This window comes from Arvicanthis niloticus, chromosome 1, assembly GCF_011762505.2.
Source record: "Arvicanthis niloticus isolate mArvNil1 chromosome 1, mArvNil1.pat.X, whole genome shotgun sequence".
Lineage (NCBI taxonomy): Eukaryota > Metazoa > Chordata > Mammalia > Rodentia > Muridae > Arvicanthis > Arvicanthis niloticus.
The window spans coordinates 114,553,229-114,569,261 of record NC_047658.1 but is presented as its reverse complement, the minus strand read 5'-3'; the positions used below and the strand labels follow the sequence as shown (position 1 = coordinate 114,569,261).

At 46.6% G+C, this 16,033-nt stretch overlaps 1 protein-coding gene across 1 annotated transcript; it reads left to right on the top strand.

Annotated features, from left to right (window-relative positions):
- The first annotated feature begins 7,285 nt into the window (after positions 1-7,285).
- On the top strand, positions 7,286-15,351 carry Snx15 (sorting nexin 15). The gene is made up of 8 exons (XM_034496894.2): positions 7,286-7,508; positions 10,927-10,962; positions 11,148-11,268; positions 12,540-12,655; positions 12,757-12,904; positions 13,222-13,365; positions 13,955-14,212; positions 14,806-15,351. The coding sequence occupies exons 1-8, from the start codon at positions 7,410-7,412 to the stop codon at positions 14,895-14,897; spliced, it is 1,014 nt and encodes a 337-aa protein (XP_034352785.1). The 5' UTR covers positions 7,286-7,409; the 3' UTR covers positions 14,898-15,351.
- Positions 15,352-16,033: the final 682 nt, after the last annotated feature.

Sequence of the window (16,033 nt, the reverse complement as noted above, 5' to 3'; positions counted from 1 at the left end):
CCCTTGAATGCAGAGATCAGTGTGCCTCTGCCTCACAAGTGCTGAGATTAAAGGCCACCACATCACACTTCTTTCCTCTCCAATTTTCTTTTCAGATTTATACTTGTGTGCGTGTGTGTGTGTATGTGTGTGTGTGTGTGTGTGTGTAGACCAGAATAGGGTGTTGGTTACAGGCAGTGTGAGCTGCCATCCATGGGTGCTGGGTTCTGAACTCTAGTCCTCTAGAGCAGCAGCAAGCACTCTTTAACCACTGGGTCTTGTCTCCCAGCTTGATTCTTTGAGTATTTACTGACTTTTTTTTTTTTTTAATGATGTCTCCAGCCTCTTGACAATTCCTTCTGCTCTCAAAATGAGTAGCTTATGGAAAGTAATCAAGACAAGATAGCAAACTGAGCTGGGAGAGGGGACATTCCCAGTGTCCCCAACAGTGCTCTTCCTCTGTTTGCAGCAGCTAAAACAGAAGATGACACCCATCCCAAATTCCTAAGAGAATGAATGAAAAGGGTCATTTGTTACATCATCCCACATATCTGAACCTCTTTCCATTTTCAATGTAATCTGTATCGATCAGTTTTCTCGGATGGCCCTTGTTTTCTGCAGTAAGAAGCTTGATTCTTTGAGTATTTACTCACTTTTTTTAAAAATGATGTCAGACAACCCCACTTTGATTTATAACACAATGGAATGGTACTGAAAACAACTGGAAAGTATGTTTTTGTTAGCCAGATACATAGTAGGTTTCCATTGTGCTCATTGTAGTCAAAATGCTGGAATTTCCAGAAGTAAATCCTACCTCACTGCACTCCACAAGCCTGAAGGAAAGATGCCATATTTAGTCTGTGCATTTCTCTGGGATCTTCACAGCTTTAGTTGAATACATTGAAGACAGGCTTTCCAAGGTGTTTTGCTTTGAGTAAGAATCTCACTGTTTTTCCCAAGGCTGCTCCTGCTGCCTCATCTTCAGGGCATCACCCTGTCTAACTCAGTACAAGACTCAGCTACCACTGATGCAGTCTCCAAAGCACTTCTGATCCACTCTGCTCACCCTCCTGCAAGCCCACATTCATGGCAAGACTAGCACCCAGCTTTCTCCCCGTTGACGTCTGTTTTCTTCAGGACATCACCTAGACCTCTGGACTGTGACTCTGAGTCTCTCTTGTCCTCACCATCTTCATTCTTCTGCTGTTACATCTCCTTGTGTGTGCTACAGCTTTCCCTCTGAGTCCCATTAGTACACTCACCTCCTATGTAGGAGGCCCTGGGTTCAAGCCCTTATTCAGGAAAACAATCGTTTTTTCTCCCTTCTTGATTTCAACCCCTCTTCTGTGTAGTCTGTTTTAGGCACTGTCAAAGCCATCTGTGTACTGCAGAATTCTGATTTTATCCTTATTCCTGTGAACTTCAGTGGCATTCCCAGCAGTCTGGCCTGCTTCAGCCTTTCTCTGCTCATACCATTTCCTTTGTCCTCAGTCAGTCAGTCCAGCTCTGCCCCTTGTTATATGACACTTCCCAGTGATGGGGTCCTATTCTCCTCTTAGACTTTTTGTGCTCTCTTTCCTGGGTTCCTGTAATTGTCAGCTCATAAACACTCTGATCATTCTTACTGCATTCTGTTCTTGAAGACACTTTACCTTGTTCACTGGAGGTGGCCCACATCCAACAAGAATGTCTTACATGCAGTGAATAAATGTTTGCTTGTTGAGTTAAGTATCTTCTGTGCATCTCTAAAATGTATCTTCAGTACACAGACTCTGGAGCGTATGCCACTTCTAATGTTATTTTCTAAATGAAAATCTATGGTGTTTTCCCTCACAGGAAGAGTTACTGGGGAAGGACTTTAGGAAAGGAAACAGATTTATTTGCCACACAGTGAGGACAGCAGTGGTTCTGATGGGAATTTGCCTGCTAGGAAAGAAGTTAAAGGTAGTAGGAGGTTTTAAAAGACTAAATATCAAAATACTCATTCTCTCTTTCATGGAGTTATTTGCTGCATGTAAGAACCAATTTCAGAAAAGAAATTAACCACTTTTAATGTTTTTCTCAAAACCTTTTTTTTTTTTTTACAGAAAGTGATAATGGTTTGTATCTTACTGTTCATGAGATCATTTATAAATAAAAATAGCATTTTAAATAATGTTAATATGTATTGTAATTCATACAAAATAAATTAACTGTAGTATCTTAAAAAAAATGAGTGGCTCAGTGGAACCCATCCTGTTGAAGCAACGAGGGACCATTCACACCCTAGTTCCTTCAAATTCACAGATACAGGTCAGCCTGAGGTGGGTGGGCTGGGATGTATGCTTCTCTCTCTCTCTCTCTCTCTCTCTCTCTCTCTCTCTCTCTCTCTCTCTCTCTGTGTGTGTGTGTGTGTGTGTGTGTGTGTGTGTGTGTGTGTGTGTGTGTGTTGGAGGGTAGGGAACAGAGGCAGCACTGATTCTGTGTCCTGAGCACAGGTGATGGTCATGAGGAAAACATGTCTAATTTTCACAGGGGACATCAGCTTTGTGTTTAACCAAGTCCTTGGGTTTTCCCTGCCTCCACTCTACATCCTGTGGTGATGTGAATAAGAACGGCCTCCTTAGGCTCATATAGTTGCATGCTTAGTCATTAGGGAGTGCCATTACTTAAAAGAGTAGGAGGTGTGGCCTTGTTGGAGCAAGTGTATCACTGGGGGTAGGTTTTGAGGTTTCAAAAGCCTGTGCCAGGCCCAGTGTCTCTCTCTTCTTGCTGCCTATGGGTCCAGATGTAGAACTCTCAGCTGTATCTCCAGCACTGTGTCTGACTTTGTACGGCCATGACAATAACAGACTAAACCTCTGAAACTATAAACAAGTCCCAATTAAATGGTGTGTTAGTTAGGGTTTTACTGCTGTGAACAGACACCATGACCAAGGCAACTCTTGTAAGGACAACATTTAATTGGGGATGGCTTACAGGTTCAATCCAGTATCATCAAGGCAGAAACATGGCAGCATCCAGGCAGGCATGGTGCAGGAGGAGCTGAGAGTTCCACATCTTCATCTGAAGGCTGCTAGTGGAAGACTGACTTCCAGGCCCTAGAATGAGGGTGTTAAAGCCCACACCCACAGTGACACACTTACTCCAAAAGGGCTATACCTACTTCAAGGAGGCCACATCTACTCTAACAGGGCCACACCTTCTAACAGTGCCACTCCCTGGGTCTAGCCAATACAAACCATAATATTTCACTACCTGGCCCCCATAGGCTTGTTCAAACACATGAATCTATGGAGGCCAAACCTACTCATGACATAATTTAAAAAGTACATTTAGTCCAACTTCCAAAGCCCCGTAGTCTATAGCAGTCTCAACAATGTTAAAAGTCCAAAGTTCAAAGACTCTTCTTAGATCATCCAATCACTTAACTGTAATCCCCAGAGCAAGACAGGAAACCAGCTGGGCAAACTCCAAACTCTGCATCTCCATGTCTGGTGTCAAAGCAGTCTTCAGATCTCCAACTCCTTTTTCTTTCTTTCTTTCTTTCTTTCTTTCTTTCTTTCTTTGTTTTTTTTTTGTTTGTTTGTTTTTTGTTGTTTGTTTTTTTGTTTTTTTTTGTTTTTGTTTTTTTTCAAGACAGGGTTTCTCTGTGTAGCCCTGGCTGTCCTGGAATTCACTCTGTAGACCAGGCTGGCCTCGAACTCAGAAATCCACCTGCCTCTGCCTCCCAAGTGCTGGGATTAAAGGCATGCGCCACCACCACCTGGCTCCTTTTTCATTCTTGTTGACTACAAACTTTCTCCTAGGCTGGTTCCACTCCCTGTTAGCAGCTTTCCTCAGCAGATAGCCCACAGCTCTGGCATCTGGAACATCTTGTGGTCTCCAAAGCAACTTCAATGTTACAGCTTCTTGTTTCAGTGTCTGGGATCCACACATGATCTTCTGGGCTCCTCCAAAGGGCTGGCATCACTTCTCCAGCTCTGCCCTTTGTAGCACTCTAAGCTCAGGTTGATCCACTCCACTGCTGCTGCTGTTCTTAGTGATCAGCCCAGGGTACTGGCATCTCAAATACACTGAGGTCTTCCGCTGCAACTAGACTTCACCAATAGGCTCTCATAGGCTCTCTTCATGGTGCCAATCCTCAAATCCTTTGCATGACTGCTTCAATCCTGAGCCATCAACTACAACTGAGGCTGCACCTTCACCAATGGCCTTCCCTGGCCTCTCACAGTGCCAAGCCTCAGCTGCTCTTCATGACCTCTTCATGCCTTCAAAACCAGTACCACTTGGGCGACTCTTACACATTACCAAGTGCCTTGGCTATCTCTGGAACCCAGCTTCTTTGTGTTCTCAGAAAACACTTCCCAGATGATTTCACCTCAGTGATGCTGCTCTCTTCTTAATCACTGCTAATTCCTTAGCCCCAGGTCACCAGCATCAACTATCCCAATAGTCCCTTCTATTCTGGACTCTAAAGCCAGAGCCACATGGCTGAAGCTGCTGAGTTCTGCAGCCTGCAGGAGCTGGAACATGGCTTCCCTATTCTATGACATCATCACCAGCTTTGTTTCCCAGCTCCTGCACTGCATGAGCTTGGCTGTCCTGGATCTGGCTCTGTAGGTTGACCTTGACCTCAGAGGTCTACATGGCTCTGTCTCCTGGGATTAAAGGTGTGGACCACCACACCTGGACTTACTCTCTTCTTTACCTAGAACTTGCTCTGTCCCAGGCTGATCTTGAACTCAGAAATCTGCTTGGTTTATCTCCTGGGATTAAAGGTGTGTATCACCATGCTTGGATCTAAATTTAGCTGGGTCAGATTTTTTTTGTTGTTGTTTTGTTTTGGTTTGGTTTTGGTTTTTCGAGACAGGGTTTTTCTGTGTAGCCCTGGCTGTCCTGGAACTCACGCTGTAGACCAGGCTGGCCTCGAACTCAGAAATCCGCCTGCCTCAGCCTCCCAAGTGCTGGGATTAGAGGCATGCTCAACCACTGTGCTGGGCAGGATCTTGCCCCAAGTCCTGCTCCCTTAATCTGTTATCTCCTAGAACACAGGATTCAGCTCTGTTTAATTCAGCTCTCTGCTGCCCCTTTAACACTGGAACCATATATTTTATATTTTTCCTTTCTCAGCTTGCTATGCTTCTTTAAAGTGTTCTTCATGGGCTGGAGAGATGGCTCGGTGGTTAAGAGCACTGACTGTTCTTCCAGAGGTCCTGAGTTCAATTCCCTGCAACTACATGGTAGCTCACAATCATCTGTAATGTGATCAGATGTCCTCTTCTGGTGTGTCTGATAGCAACAGTGTACTCATATAAATAAAATAAATAAATCTTTTTTAAAATGCTCTTCATGAGACTTAAACAGAGTCCAAAGTCCATGATGGGCTTTTCTGAGACTTCCTTTGTCAATGCAATTAATCTGAGTCACTTCACCTTAGCTTCAGGCAGACTCTTCAGACAAAGGCAAAAGATTCTTCATCAAAATACCACAAAAATAGTATCTAGGCCACATATTGAAATTCTCCACTGAAATCTCTTGGGCTAGGTCTGCACAATTCAAATCACTTTTAGTAACAAAGTCTTCCATATTCCTACTAGGATACCCATTAAGCCCCGTTTAAAGCATTTCACTGCTTTCCAAATCCAAAGTCCCCAAATCTACATTCTTCCAAACAAAAGCATGGTCAGGCCTATCACAGCAATACCCCACTCCTGGTACCAACTTCTGTCTTGGATTTCATTGCTGTGAACAGATACCAGGACCAAGACAACTCTTTCTTTTTCTTTCTTTCTTTTTTTTTTTTTTAAAGATTTATTTATTTTCACGTATGTGAGGACACTGTCGCTGTCTTCAGACATGCCAGAAGAGGGCATCAGATCTCATTACAGATGGTTGTGAGTCACTATGTGGTTGCTGGGAATTGAACTCAGGACCTCTGGAAGAGTAGTTGGTGCTCTTAATCACTGAGCCATCTCTCCAGTGCCAAGGCAACTCTTATAAAGGACAACATTTAATTGGGGCTGGCTTACAGGTTCAGAGGTTCAATCCAGAATCAACAAAGCAGGAGCCTGGCAGCATCCAGGCAGGCATGGTTCAGGAGGAGCTGAGAGTTCTACATCTTCATCTGAAGGCAGCTAGTGGAAGACTGGCTTCCAGGCAAGTAGGGTAAGGGTCTCAAAGCCCACACCCACAGTGACACACCTACTCCAACAGGGCCAAACCTTCTAATAGTGCCACTCCCTTGGCTGAGCATATACAAACCATAACAAATGGTTTATTTTTGTTTGTTTGTTTGTTTGTCTTGTTTTTCCCCCTCAAAACAGAGATCCACCTGCCTCTGCTTCCCTGGTGCTGGGACTAAAGGCGTGATGCACCACTACAGCCAACATCTCCTCAGACTTTTAATGGTTCTTTTATCCATTTTTTCCCATTTGAAGATGGGATTTCTGGTAGTGGTGGAATGTGCTGGAATCTATGTTTAGTGATAACACTGTTGATAACATCTTCCTCACCAATTTCGCCTTGATCTAGTGTTGGGTTTTCACTATACCTGTGTTCTGCCAGCATGCCCCTTGATCCGCTCTGTTACAGAATGACTCTATGACAAGTACCCCTTTCCATAGATGAAAACCTAGGAGCATGCAGTTACAGGGGGGAAATGTGATGCTTACCTGTGATCTCAGCATTTGGGAGGAGGAAAACAGAGGATCAGAAATTTAAAGATAGCCTCAACTACATAAAGAGTGTGAGGCCAACCTGGGCTACAGGAGATCATCTCAACGCCCCACCTACCCAAATTTGAAGCAGTTAAGGGGAATTCAAATAGCTGTAAGTGTTGTGATTTCAGAGCCTCTGTCACTATCCAGCTTTTTCAGCATCAGAAAATGTCAGTCCCCCCAGCCACTCCTGCACAGGGATGCAGGGAACTTAACTCGGCTCTGCCAGGCACATTTTAAACACAATGAAAGTTGCAAGGGTTAGGCCCTATGCCAAGCACCTGAAGTTCCATATACTCAGGAGGCTTAGGTAAGAGGATATTTTAAGGCCAGAAGTTGGTCAACACAGCAGAGACCATAGCACAAAATAATTCATAAATAAGAGGCTGGATGGGAGTAAAGAAGAGAAATAAGGGAGAAGTTTAGGAGGTCTGCAAGGAGAGTTTACGTTGTGGTGAGGTGGACTCAATCACACGACACGAAGCCAGCTGGTAAATCCTCTCCCAAACAACCAATCCTTAGTCTCTACCGAGAACTCCGCTTTACCAATGACCTAGAACTTGTCAGACACTCCCTTAGCCACGCCCCCAAGCCAAGAACGGCTGTGTCACTTGCGACTAGGTCCCTGGGCCTGAAGAAGGGCGCAGGCCGGATCCTGGCGGTGGCAGCAGGCTGAACACGCGGAGCGGGGGCGACGTGCAGGAGGAGGAGCCGGCGGACAGCTCCGTTGTCATGTCGCGTCAGGCAAAGGATGACTTCCTGCGACACTACACAGTCTCGGACCCTAGGACCCACCCCAAGGGTTACACAGAATACAAAGTAACCGCTCAGGTGAGGTGGGACCCAGCGGGGAACATTACCCTTTTAAGCAGCTCCGGAACCCTGTTGTACCTTAAAGGCAAAGAGCGACAGGGAGGTCGCAGTTTGGCCTACACAAATGGATTTCCCCTTTAAGACGAGTATGAGGCAAAAGAGTTAAGTTGCCTCACCCCTGGGGCGGGGCTAAGGGTCATTTTTTAGTCTGTGGAGCACTGCTCTGCGCCTGGCCCGGTACACCGTCCCCCAGTAACTCCTTCCCCCCCCCACCCCACACCCCACCCCCGTTGATGGTAGTGTCTAGACGCGGTCTACGAATTTCTCAAAAGCAAGAAAACTCCATATTAACCCAAATATCCCTTCTCTAATTGCTTAAAGTAACTTTTGGTAATTTTTTCTGCTTGATACGTAAAAGCCCCCCCCCCCACACCTTTTATTTATTTATCTTTTCTTATTTTGAGACAGCCCTGGCTGTCGTGAACTCACTCTGTAAACTAGACTTGCCCGGAAGTCACCGAGACCCGCCTGCATCTGCTTCCCAAGTGCTGGGATTAAAGGTGTGCACCACCATGCCTGACTATAGAAAGCACTTTTAAAAATTATATATACATTTTATTTTCTATGTATTATTATATATACATGTTTATATATATAATATTTGTGTGGTTTTTAAAACTCACGCAATTCTAAAAGACTGGTTTTCACAGATAAGGAAATCAATAGGCTGAAACTGATGTTTGTAACAACAAAACTTAAATGAGCTCATAGGGACATCGGCACGAAAGAATGCTTTTAGAATTTTACTCAAGGGCCTGTAACTATGGAGGCCTCCAGCAGGAGGAACCGGGTTGCTGCCTGAAGACTGACTGTATATTTTATTGTACTTAAGTTTTTTTCAACTAGGCAACTGTTTGATTAGTGCACTTGTCAACTGTTAAAAGGAAGCAAAGACATAAAAGTCGCTCCCAAAGCAATCAAAGTCAGAATCTTAGATACTTCAAGAGTGTGCTTATGCACAATAAGCATGCTTTTTTCCCATCACACACACACACACACACACACAACCCAACAAATATAATAATTGTCTCTAGGAGGATGGCTGGAGGGTAGAAAGAATGAAAAAGCATTTATAACTTTTATGTCTTCCTGTTAGCTTTTTAGATCTAGTCACATGCCTTACACATGCATTTTTTTTTCTTTTTTTTCAATGCTAGGGTTGAACTCAGGGCCTTCCATATACTAAAGAAGTATATGGAAGTATATCTCTCCTGCCACAGCACCCTACAGGATGATCCTTTTATTTTATTTTATATATTTACTTATTCTTTTCTTTGTCTTTTTCCGAGACATGGTTTTTCTGTGTAGCCCTGCTTGTTCTGGAACTTGTGCTCGAACTCACAGAGATCCGCCTCTGCCTCCCCAGTGTCGCTTCCCTAGGGATTAAAAGTGTGTGCCACCCCACCTGCCTTATTTACTTAAAGATTTAAAACGTAGTTTTTTTGTTTTTTGTTTTTTGTTTTTTGTTTTTTTTAAAGCATGTTTTATCTGCTTATCTGTGCACTATCCAAGCAATACCCAAGGTGGCCAGAAGAGGGTGGTAGATCCCTAGGAATAGAACTTCTGTCCTCTTAAAAAGCAGCCAATGCTCTTAACCTGTGCACCATCTATCCAGCTCCAGATTTATTTACTTTTATTTTATGTGTATGGATGTTTTGGCTTTATGTATGTATATGCACCAAATACAAGCCTGGTGAGCTCACAGGTCAGAAGAGGTATTCAATCATCTGCCATCTGAGTGCTGGGAACCAAACCCAGGTCCTCGGCTACAGCAGCGAGTGCTTTTACCTGCTGAACCATCTCTCCAGCCTCCTTATTTCTTACTGATGTCTATGTCTGTGTGAATGTGAATCACAACTGTGCGTGGATGCTTGTGGAGGTCAGAGGAAGGTGCATCAGATCCGATCCCCTGGAGCTGGAGTTACGAAAGATTGTGAGTCGCACAATGTGGGTGCTGTTCTGGGCACTGAACGTAGTCCTTGGAAGATCAGGACATGCTTCTAACTACTGAACTACCCCTCCAGTCCCCATCCTTAGCTTTTAAATGGGCATCTTAATCATGTCTGATTTGCTGAGATCTAGAAAAAGAAAAAAGAAAAGGATGTTTTGGAAACTGTTAATGATTCCAAACTCTACAACCTTACTGTAAAACTTCTATAAGCATAATAGTGAAAAGTGTTACTTCTGTCTCAGGCCAATCCTGTTCTTCTAGAGTGCTCACTGCTTCTGTCTTCATGGATATGAGACTTCATAGCTCCTCTCTTAAGGAAGAACTAGATCCTGGGACAGACTCTCATTTTTTTTTTAAATGATGTATTTATTTTATTTTATGTGTATTGGTGTTTTTTCTGCATTTATGTCAGTATGAGGTTGTTGGATCCTCCAGAACTAGAGTTACAGTTGTAAGCGACCTTGCAGGTGCTGGGAATTCAACCTGGGTCCCCTGGAAGAACAGCTAGTGCTCTTAACTGCTGAGCCATCTCTCCAGCCCCTAGACTCTCATTTCTTGAGAAGTATAGGGGTTTTTTTGCTTTTTGAATACCAGGACTTGCCCCTAGGAAGGAACTGGAATAAAAGTTGAGAGCCAAGCCTGGTGGTACATGTCTTTACTCCCAACCAGAGGCAGAAGCAGCCAGATCTCTGTGACTTTAAAGCCAACCTAACTATCAAAGCAAGTTCTAGGCCTGCCAGAGCTACATAGGAAGGCCTTGTCACCCCTCAAAAAATTTTTTAAAAATAAAAAATAATAAAGTTGGGCTGGAGAGATGGCTCAGTGGTTAAGAATACTAGCTGCTCTTCCAGAGCTGCTGAGTTCAGTTCCCAGCAACCACGTGGTGGCTCGGCTTACAAAAGATCTACTGGCATGTAGGTATACATGCAGACAGCGCACCTAGATTTAAAAATAATAATAAATTAAAAAATTTAATAATAATATTGAGTCTAGGGCTATCTAGACAGATATTCTGTATCCTTACTTTAACCAGATGAAGATACAGGTAGGCAACAGAAAATGTTCTCCAGGAGCTGAGACTGTAACTCAATGGGAGGACGTTAGCCCAGATCTCAAGAAGCCCTGAGTTCAATCCTTAGTACCAAAAATAAATAAAATAGCTTAATTCAGTAGTGCATTTTGTAATCCCAGCACTTTCGAGGCAGAGGTAGAAGGACTTGGAGTGTAAGGCCATCCTCTGCTACAGAGTCAATGTGAGGCCATCTTGGGCTACACGAAACCCTGTGTGCAGAAATCTAAAAGAAAACTTGCTCAAAACCTTAAATCCAGGACCCATTTATCCCGGCGGGCGCTTTCTTCTGAGGGGAGCTTTTGAGGTGTTGAGGTGTTGTGCGTCTCACCTGGCTCTTGTTGCTCCCTTTTCAGTTCATCTCTAAGAAGGACCCGGAGGATATCAAAGAGGTAAGACTCCCAGGAACGAGGGCGCGGCATCAGTAATGGACTAGTTGGTAACTTCAAGGACCTGCCTTCTTCCCTGGCCTGTGCTGAGGATGAGTGCAGTCCTTCTCAGTCTCTAGGATATACTGTGCATGGGAAGGCCACTTTCCACCCATGCTGGTCCAGGTCAATTCTCGCCTGCCTCACAGGTAGTAGTCTGGAAGCGATACAGTGACTTCCGTAAGCTGCATGGGGACTTGGCCTATACTCACCGAAACCTCTTCCGTCGCCTAGAGGAGTTTCCGGCTTTCCCCCGTGCCCAGGTATTTGGTAAGTACTGAATCTGAGCCTCTGCCCAGTGTGCAGGTAGATTTCGGCAAAGGGGACCTGGTCTGGTGGGGGCTGAGCGCGTGATCCTGTACCCTAACAGACATCTTTGGAAAACTGGATGGGCCTTCTGAGATGATCTCACTGAAATATGGGGAAGCTGAGACTCAGAGCAACCTTCCCCTTATTGTGTGTTGGGCTGTGAACAGTCCAGCAAGACGAGGCTCAACAGGGTGAAAGGTCTCGTCGGATCCTTAGTCTGTTTCTCTGTTGCCATAGCACAGAGGATGCACCAGTTACTATAGAAAAGACGCTTATTTTGACATATGGCTCTGGTCCAAGTTCAGAGGCCATATCTGTTGCTGGCTCTATTGCTGGCAGAGCCAAGGTGGCAGGAGCATCACACGAGGAGAGAGTCAGGGATGACGTGAGTGACAGACCAAGCTAGCTTTTCTAGCAGAGAACCCGTTAATTACGGGAGTTCCCAGAGCCCTGTGTTGTTGGCAAGTCACCTGGGCCAATGAGACCATCATGGAGAGTAGGCTGGGGCACAGGCTGCCCCAGCACAACACCTAAGGTGGAGCTAAACTATACTACATGTAGCTTTGCACTTGCTGTTGGTTTGGTTTGGTTTTTGTTTTTTTGATTTTCTTAAGACAACATCTCGAATGTAGTCCAGGCCAGGCTCAATTTCTAATGATCCTCCAACCTCAGCCTCCCAAATATGGGCTAACTGGTGTGTACTCCACCATGCCCAGCACTCAAACAGCTTTTTGCTCTGTGACCTTGGGCAAAACACCTCCTTCTCTGAGCTTTACTTCCATCCTGATCATATTCAAGCCTTAAATGGCCTTTCTTGTCAGACGTGATAGCCCACACCTTTAATCCCAGCACAGAGAAGGCAGAGGCAGGTGCATCTCCACGAGTTTGAGATTTTCATAGCAAGTTCGAAAGCCAGCCAGTTACATAACGAGACAGACAGACAGACAGAGAAAACGTGGGAACAGAGAGGGAGGGAACAGAGAGAGGACAGAGGCAGAGATTTCTTGTTTCCCTAGCTATAGTATGACACCTTGAGAACAGGGAGCTGGTTTCTCTCAGGAACCTGAAGCCAGCAGGAAGCAGGTGTCATTACACATCTGGAGGAGGAGCCAGGGAAGACTAATGGGAGGATGGGGACTCCAACAGGCTGCTCAGTGCTTAGAGGCAGAACCAGGAAGTGTGGCACCAGAAGCCCCTGTGACACTGCTGCTCTCCTGTCCTGCGGTCTGCAGGTCGGTTTGAAGCCTCTGTGATTGAGGAAAGGCGCAAGGGCGCAGAGGACCTGCTGCGCTTCACGGTGCCCATCCCCGCACTCAACAACAGCCCCCAGCTCAAGGAGTTCTTCCGGGTAAGTGTCTGCTCCCCTCCCCAGTAAAGCTCCTCTGTACAACTTCCCTCCTTACCAGTGAAATTCCTCACCCCTCCCCTGCTGGACTTTGTCTCCTACAGGGCGGGGAGGTGACACGGCCTTCTGAGGTGTCCAGGGACCTGCAAATCCTGCCACCCCCTCTCATCCCCACACCACCTCCCGATGAGGCCCGGCTACTCCAGCCACTGCCTGTGGAAAGGAGGGGCCAGGAGGAGTTGGAGGTGCCAGGTATATCCGGGTCAGGGAAGGAGTGAGCCCTCCTCAAGAACCTCAGGGAAAAGCATAGAGGCGGGCAGTTCTGCCATCCTACCCCCCCCCCCAGGGCCTCTGCAGGTCATTTTCTACCATCCCCGGGGGAGGGCCTGGGAACAGGTCATTTTCTTTTCTGAGCTTTAGTTTGCTCATCTCTTAAACAGGGTTTGGCAACCTAATAGTGGCCCTGTCAATACCCATGGCTGCTGCAAGGGTTAATCAAGATGGAGATTCTATTTTGAAAGCTGAGAAACAGTAAGTGCAGACATCCATGTCCCTCTGTCTCTCCTCAGTGGATCCCCTCCCATCCAGCCCTGCCCAGGAGGCCTTGGATCTTCTCTTCAGCTGTGACAGCGCGGAGGAGGCTCCCAGTTCCCCAGCTCCAGGTCCCCTCTCTGAGGCTGAACTTGCCCTTTTCGACCCTTACTCCAAAGAGGGTAAGGAGCAGCTGTGGGAACTAAGGCGTGAAGTGAGAACCTCCATGGCCATGAGAGGCCCTGTGAGGAGCCACAGAGGATGGAGCTGAGTCCTCTCTGAGCAAACTCTGGGTAGCACCTCACCATAGGGTCCTTCCTATTGCTCACAGACCTGCAGCAGCTGGCCTTGGTGGCGCCCACCTGAATCCTAGCGCTTAAGAGGCAAAAGCAGAAAGACCAGAAGTTCAAGGTCATGGGCCAGCAAGAAGGCTCAGAGGGTGAAAGCCTGTGCCTGTGAGCCTGGCAACCTGATTCCATCCCCAGATTCCACCAGATGATTAAAAACCAAGAGACCTAGATCCTGTCCTCCAGCCATGGCACACTCACACCTGCACTCATGCAGGTGACAGACAGTAGTCATCAACTCAGCCTTTATAGAACTTCCTGAGCCAAACCAAGGAAACAGATCCCAGCCGCTTCTGCCTACTCCAATGAATTCGGGGTTGTCCAGCCTCCAGTGGGACAGTTTGGTGTCCTGGTGACACTTGGGTGGGCAACAGGCCCTGGGAAACAGGCCAGTTTGTCCTGACTCCTCCCTGTTTTATTACAGAAAGCATAGGCCCCAGCCCTACCCATACAAGTGAGCTCGCAGCCATGGAGGTACAGTCCAAAAGACTGGACCAGGAACCCTGGGAGCCAGGTGGACAGGAGGAGGAAGAGGCTGAGGATGGAGAACCTGCCCCAGCTTACCTCAGCCAGGCCACAGAGCTCATCACTCAAGCCCTGCGGAATGAGAAGGCTGGCGCCTATGCTGCTGCTCTCCAAGGCTACCAAGATGGGGTGCATATCCTGCTTCAGGGAGTCTCAGGTGGGTAGGGCAGTAAGGAGCAGGGCAAAGTGGAAAGCAAAGGGCTTGGGGTGGGGGTGGGGGGCTGGCGCAGCCGGGAAAGTGCATGCTGTGCATGCAGGAAGACCTCAACTAGAATGCCCAGAGCCACACAAAATGGTGTGCAACAGCAGAGTCAGGAAATCAAGAGTTCCTGTGACAAGATGGGAGGCAGGGACAGGAGAACCCCCAGAAACTCGAGGGCAGGTGAGCCTGGCATAGGCTTCAGAGAACAACCAAGAGACCTCATCTCAGACACGGTGAAGCAGAAGACCTACACCCAAGGTTGTCCGCTGACCCGCACCTGCTCATCCACACACATACAGAGGAAGGAAGGAAGGAAGGAAGGAAGGAAGGAAGGAAGGAAGGAAGGAAGGAAGGAAGGAAGGGAGGGAGGGAGGAAGGAGAAAGAGGGACTGTGAGCCTCTTTCTCATAGGTCAGCTGGAGACGTTGGGCACAATTTCCCTTCATTTTTAAAATAGCCTCATAAAATGGGGCAAAGACACTAGGATCCAGGGAGGGAAAAAGACATATTGTGACCTCTGAATGTAGGTGGACCATCTGCTTTCTACAGGTGACCCATCCCCTGCCCGCCGGGAAGGTGTGAAGAAGAAGGCAGCAGAGTACCTGAAGCGGGCAGAGACCCTTCATGCTCATTTGCCCTGAGAGTGGACCCTTCCTAGGATGTCAGCTCCAGCACTGCCAGACTCCTCCACTCCTCTCCTTGGGACCTGGCCTTGTTTCCTCCTCTTGTAACCCCAGGGGTCATATCTGTGTTAAATGGATCAAGTATGAGAAAAGCAAAGACTTCTCAGCTCTGACCTGCCTGCCTCCTTGGAATCAGACTTGAACTTCTGGTCCTGCCTATCTGTATTATGTGAGTGGCATCTGGCCACTCATCTGTCAGTTCACCCATCTAGAGCCAGGGTCTGTAGCCAGACCTGGCCCACTGCCTTTTTTTGTAAGGCCCTCAAGAGTCTATCTGCCTTTCTTTCTTTCTTTCTTTCTTTCTTTCTTTCTTTCTTTTTCTTTCTTTCTTGTTGGAAGGAAAAGGATTCTTTGACTAGTGAAAATTTCATAAAAGTAAATACGTGTGAATAAAACATATGTCTGAACACAACCAGGTCCGTTTGCTTATTATTGTCTGTGGTTGAGTTTACATCGTACCAACAGAGTTAAAAAACTCTATCTAGCAAATCAGACCTGTTGTTTGACTCATGTGGCTCACGACAGACCATACCAGGCCAAATGGTTCCACGTTTAACTGGGGGGGATGGACTTTAGAACAGAATGCTAACAATGCCTGTTGTGTTTATAAAAAGATAAACAGAAAGGGAATATGTTCTATGGAGGTGTGGTGAGGTATGGGGGAAGGGAGAGCCTCAGTGGGCCCATGCCAAGGTATCCCTTCCCCCTGAGGGACCAATAGAGTTTATTCAGAGAATGGGGAGGGGAGTTAAGAGGGCAGTAGAGGCAGAGAAAGAAGAGAGAGAGAGAGAGAGAGAGAGAGAGAGAGAGAGAGAGAGAAGAGGCCGTCGTCCATGAGCACGTGGAGGGAGGGGAAAAGGGCATGGGGGGCAGAAGGAAAGCAGAGAAAAAGCAAGAGAGAAACAAACGAGAGCGAGGAGGGGGCAAGCAGCCCCCTTTTTAGTGGGTCGTCCTACCTGACTGTTGCCAGGTAACTGTGAGGTGGAGCTTAGAAAGAATGCTAACAATACCTATGAATGTGTGGCCTCCGCCTTTAATCCGGGAACTGGAAAGCAGAGACCGGCGGATAACTATTGAGTTCAAAGTCAGCCTGG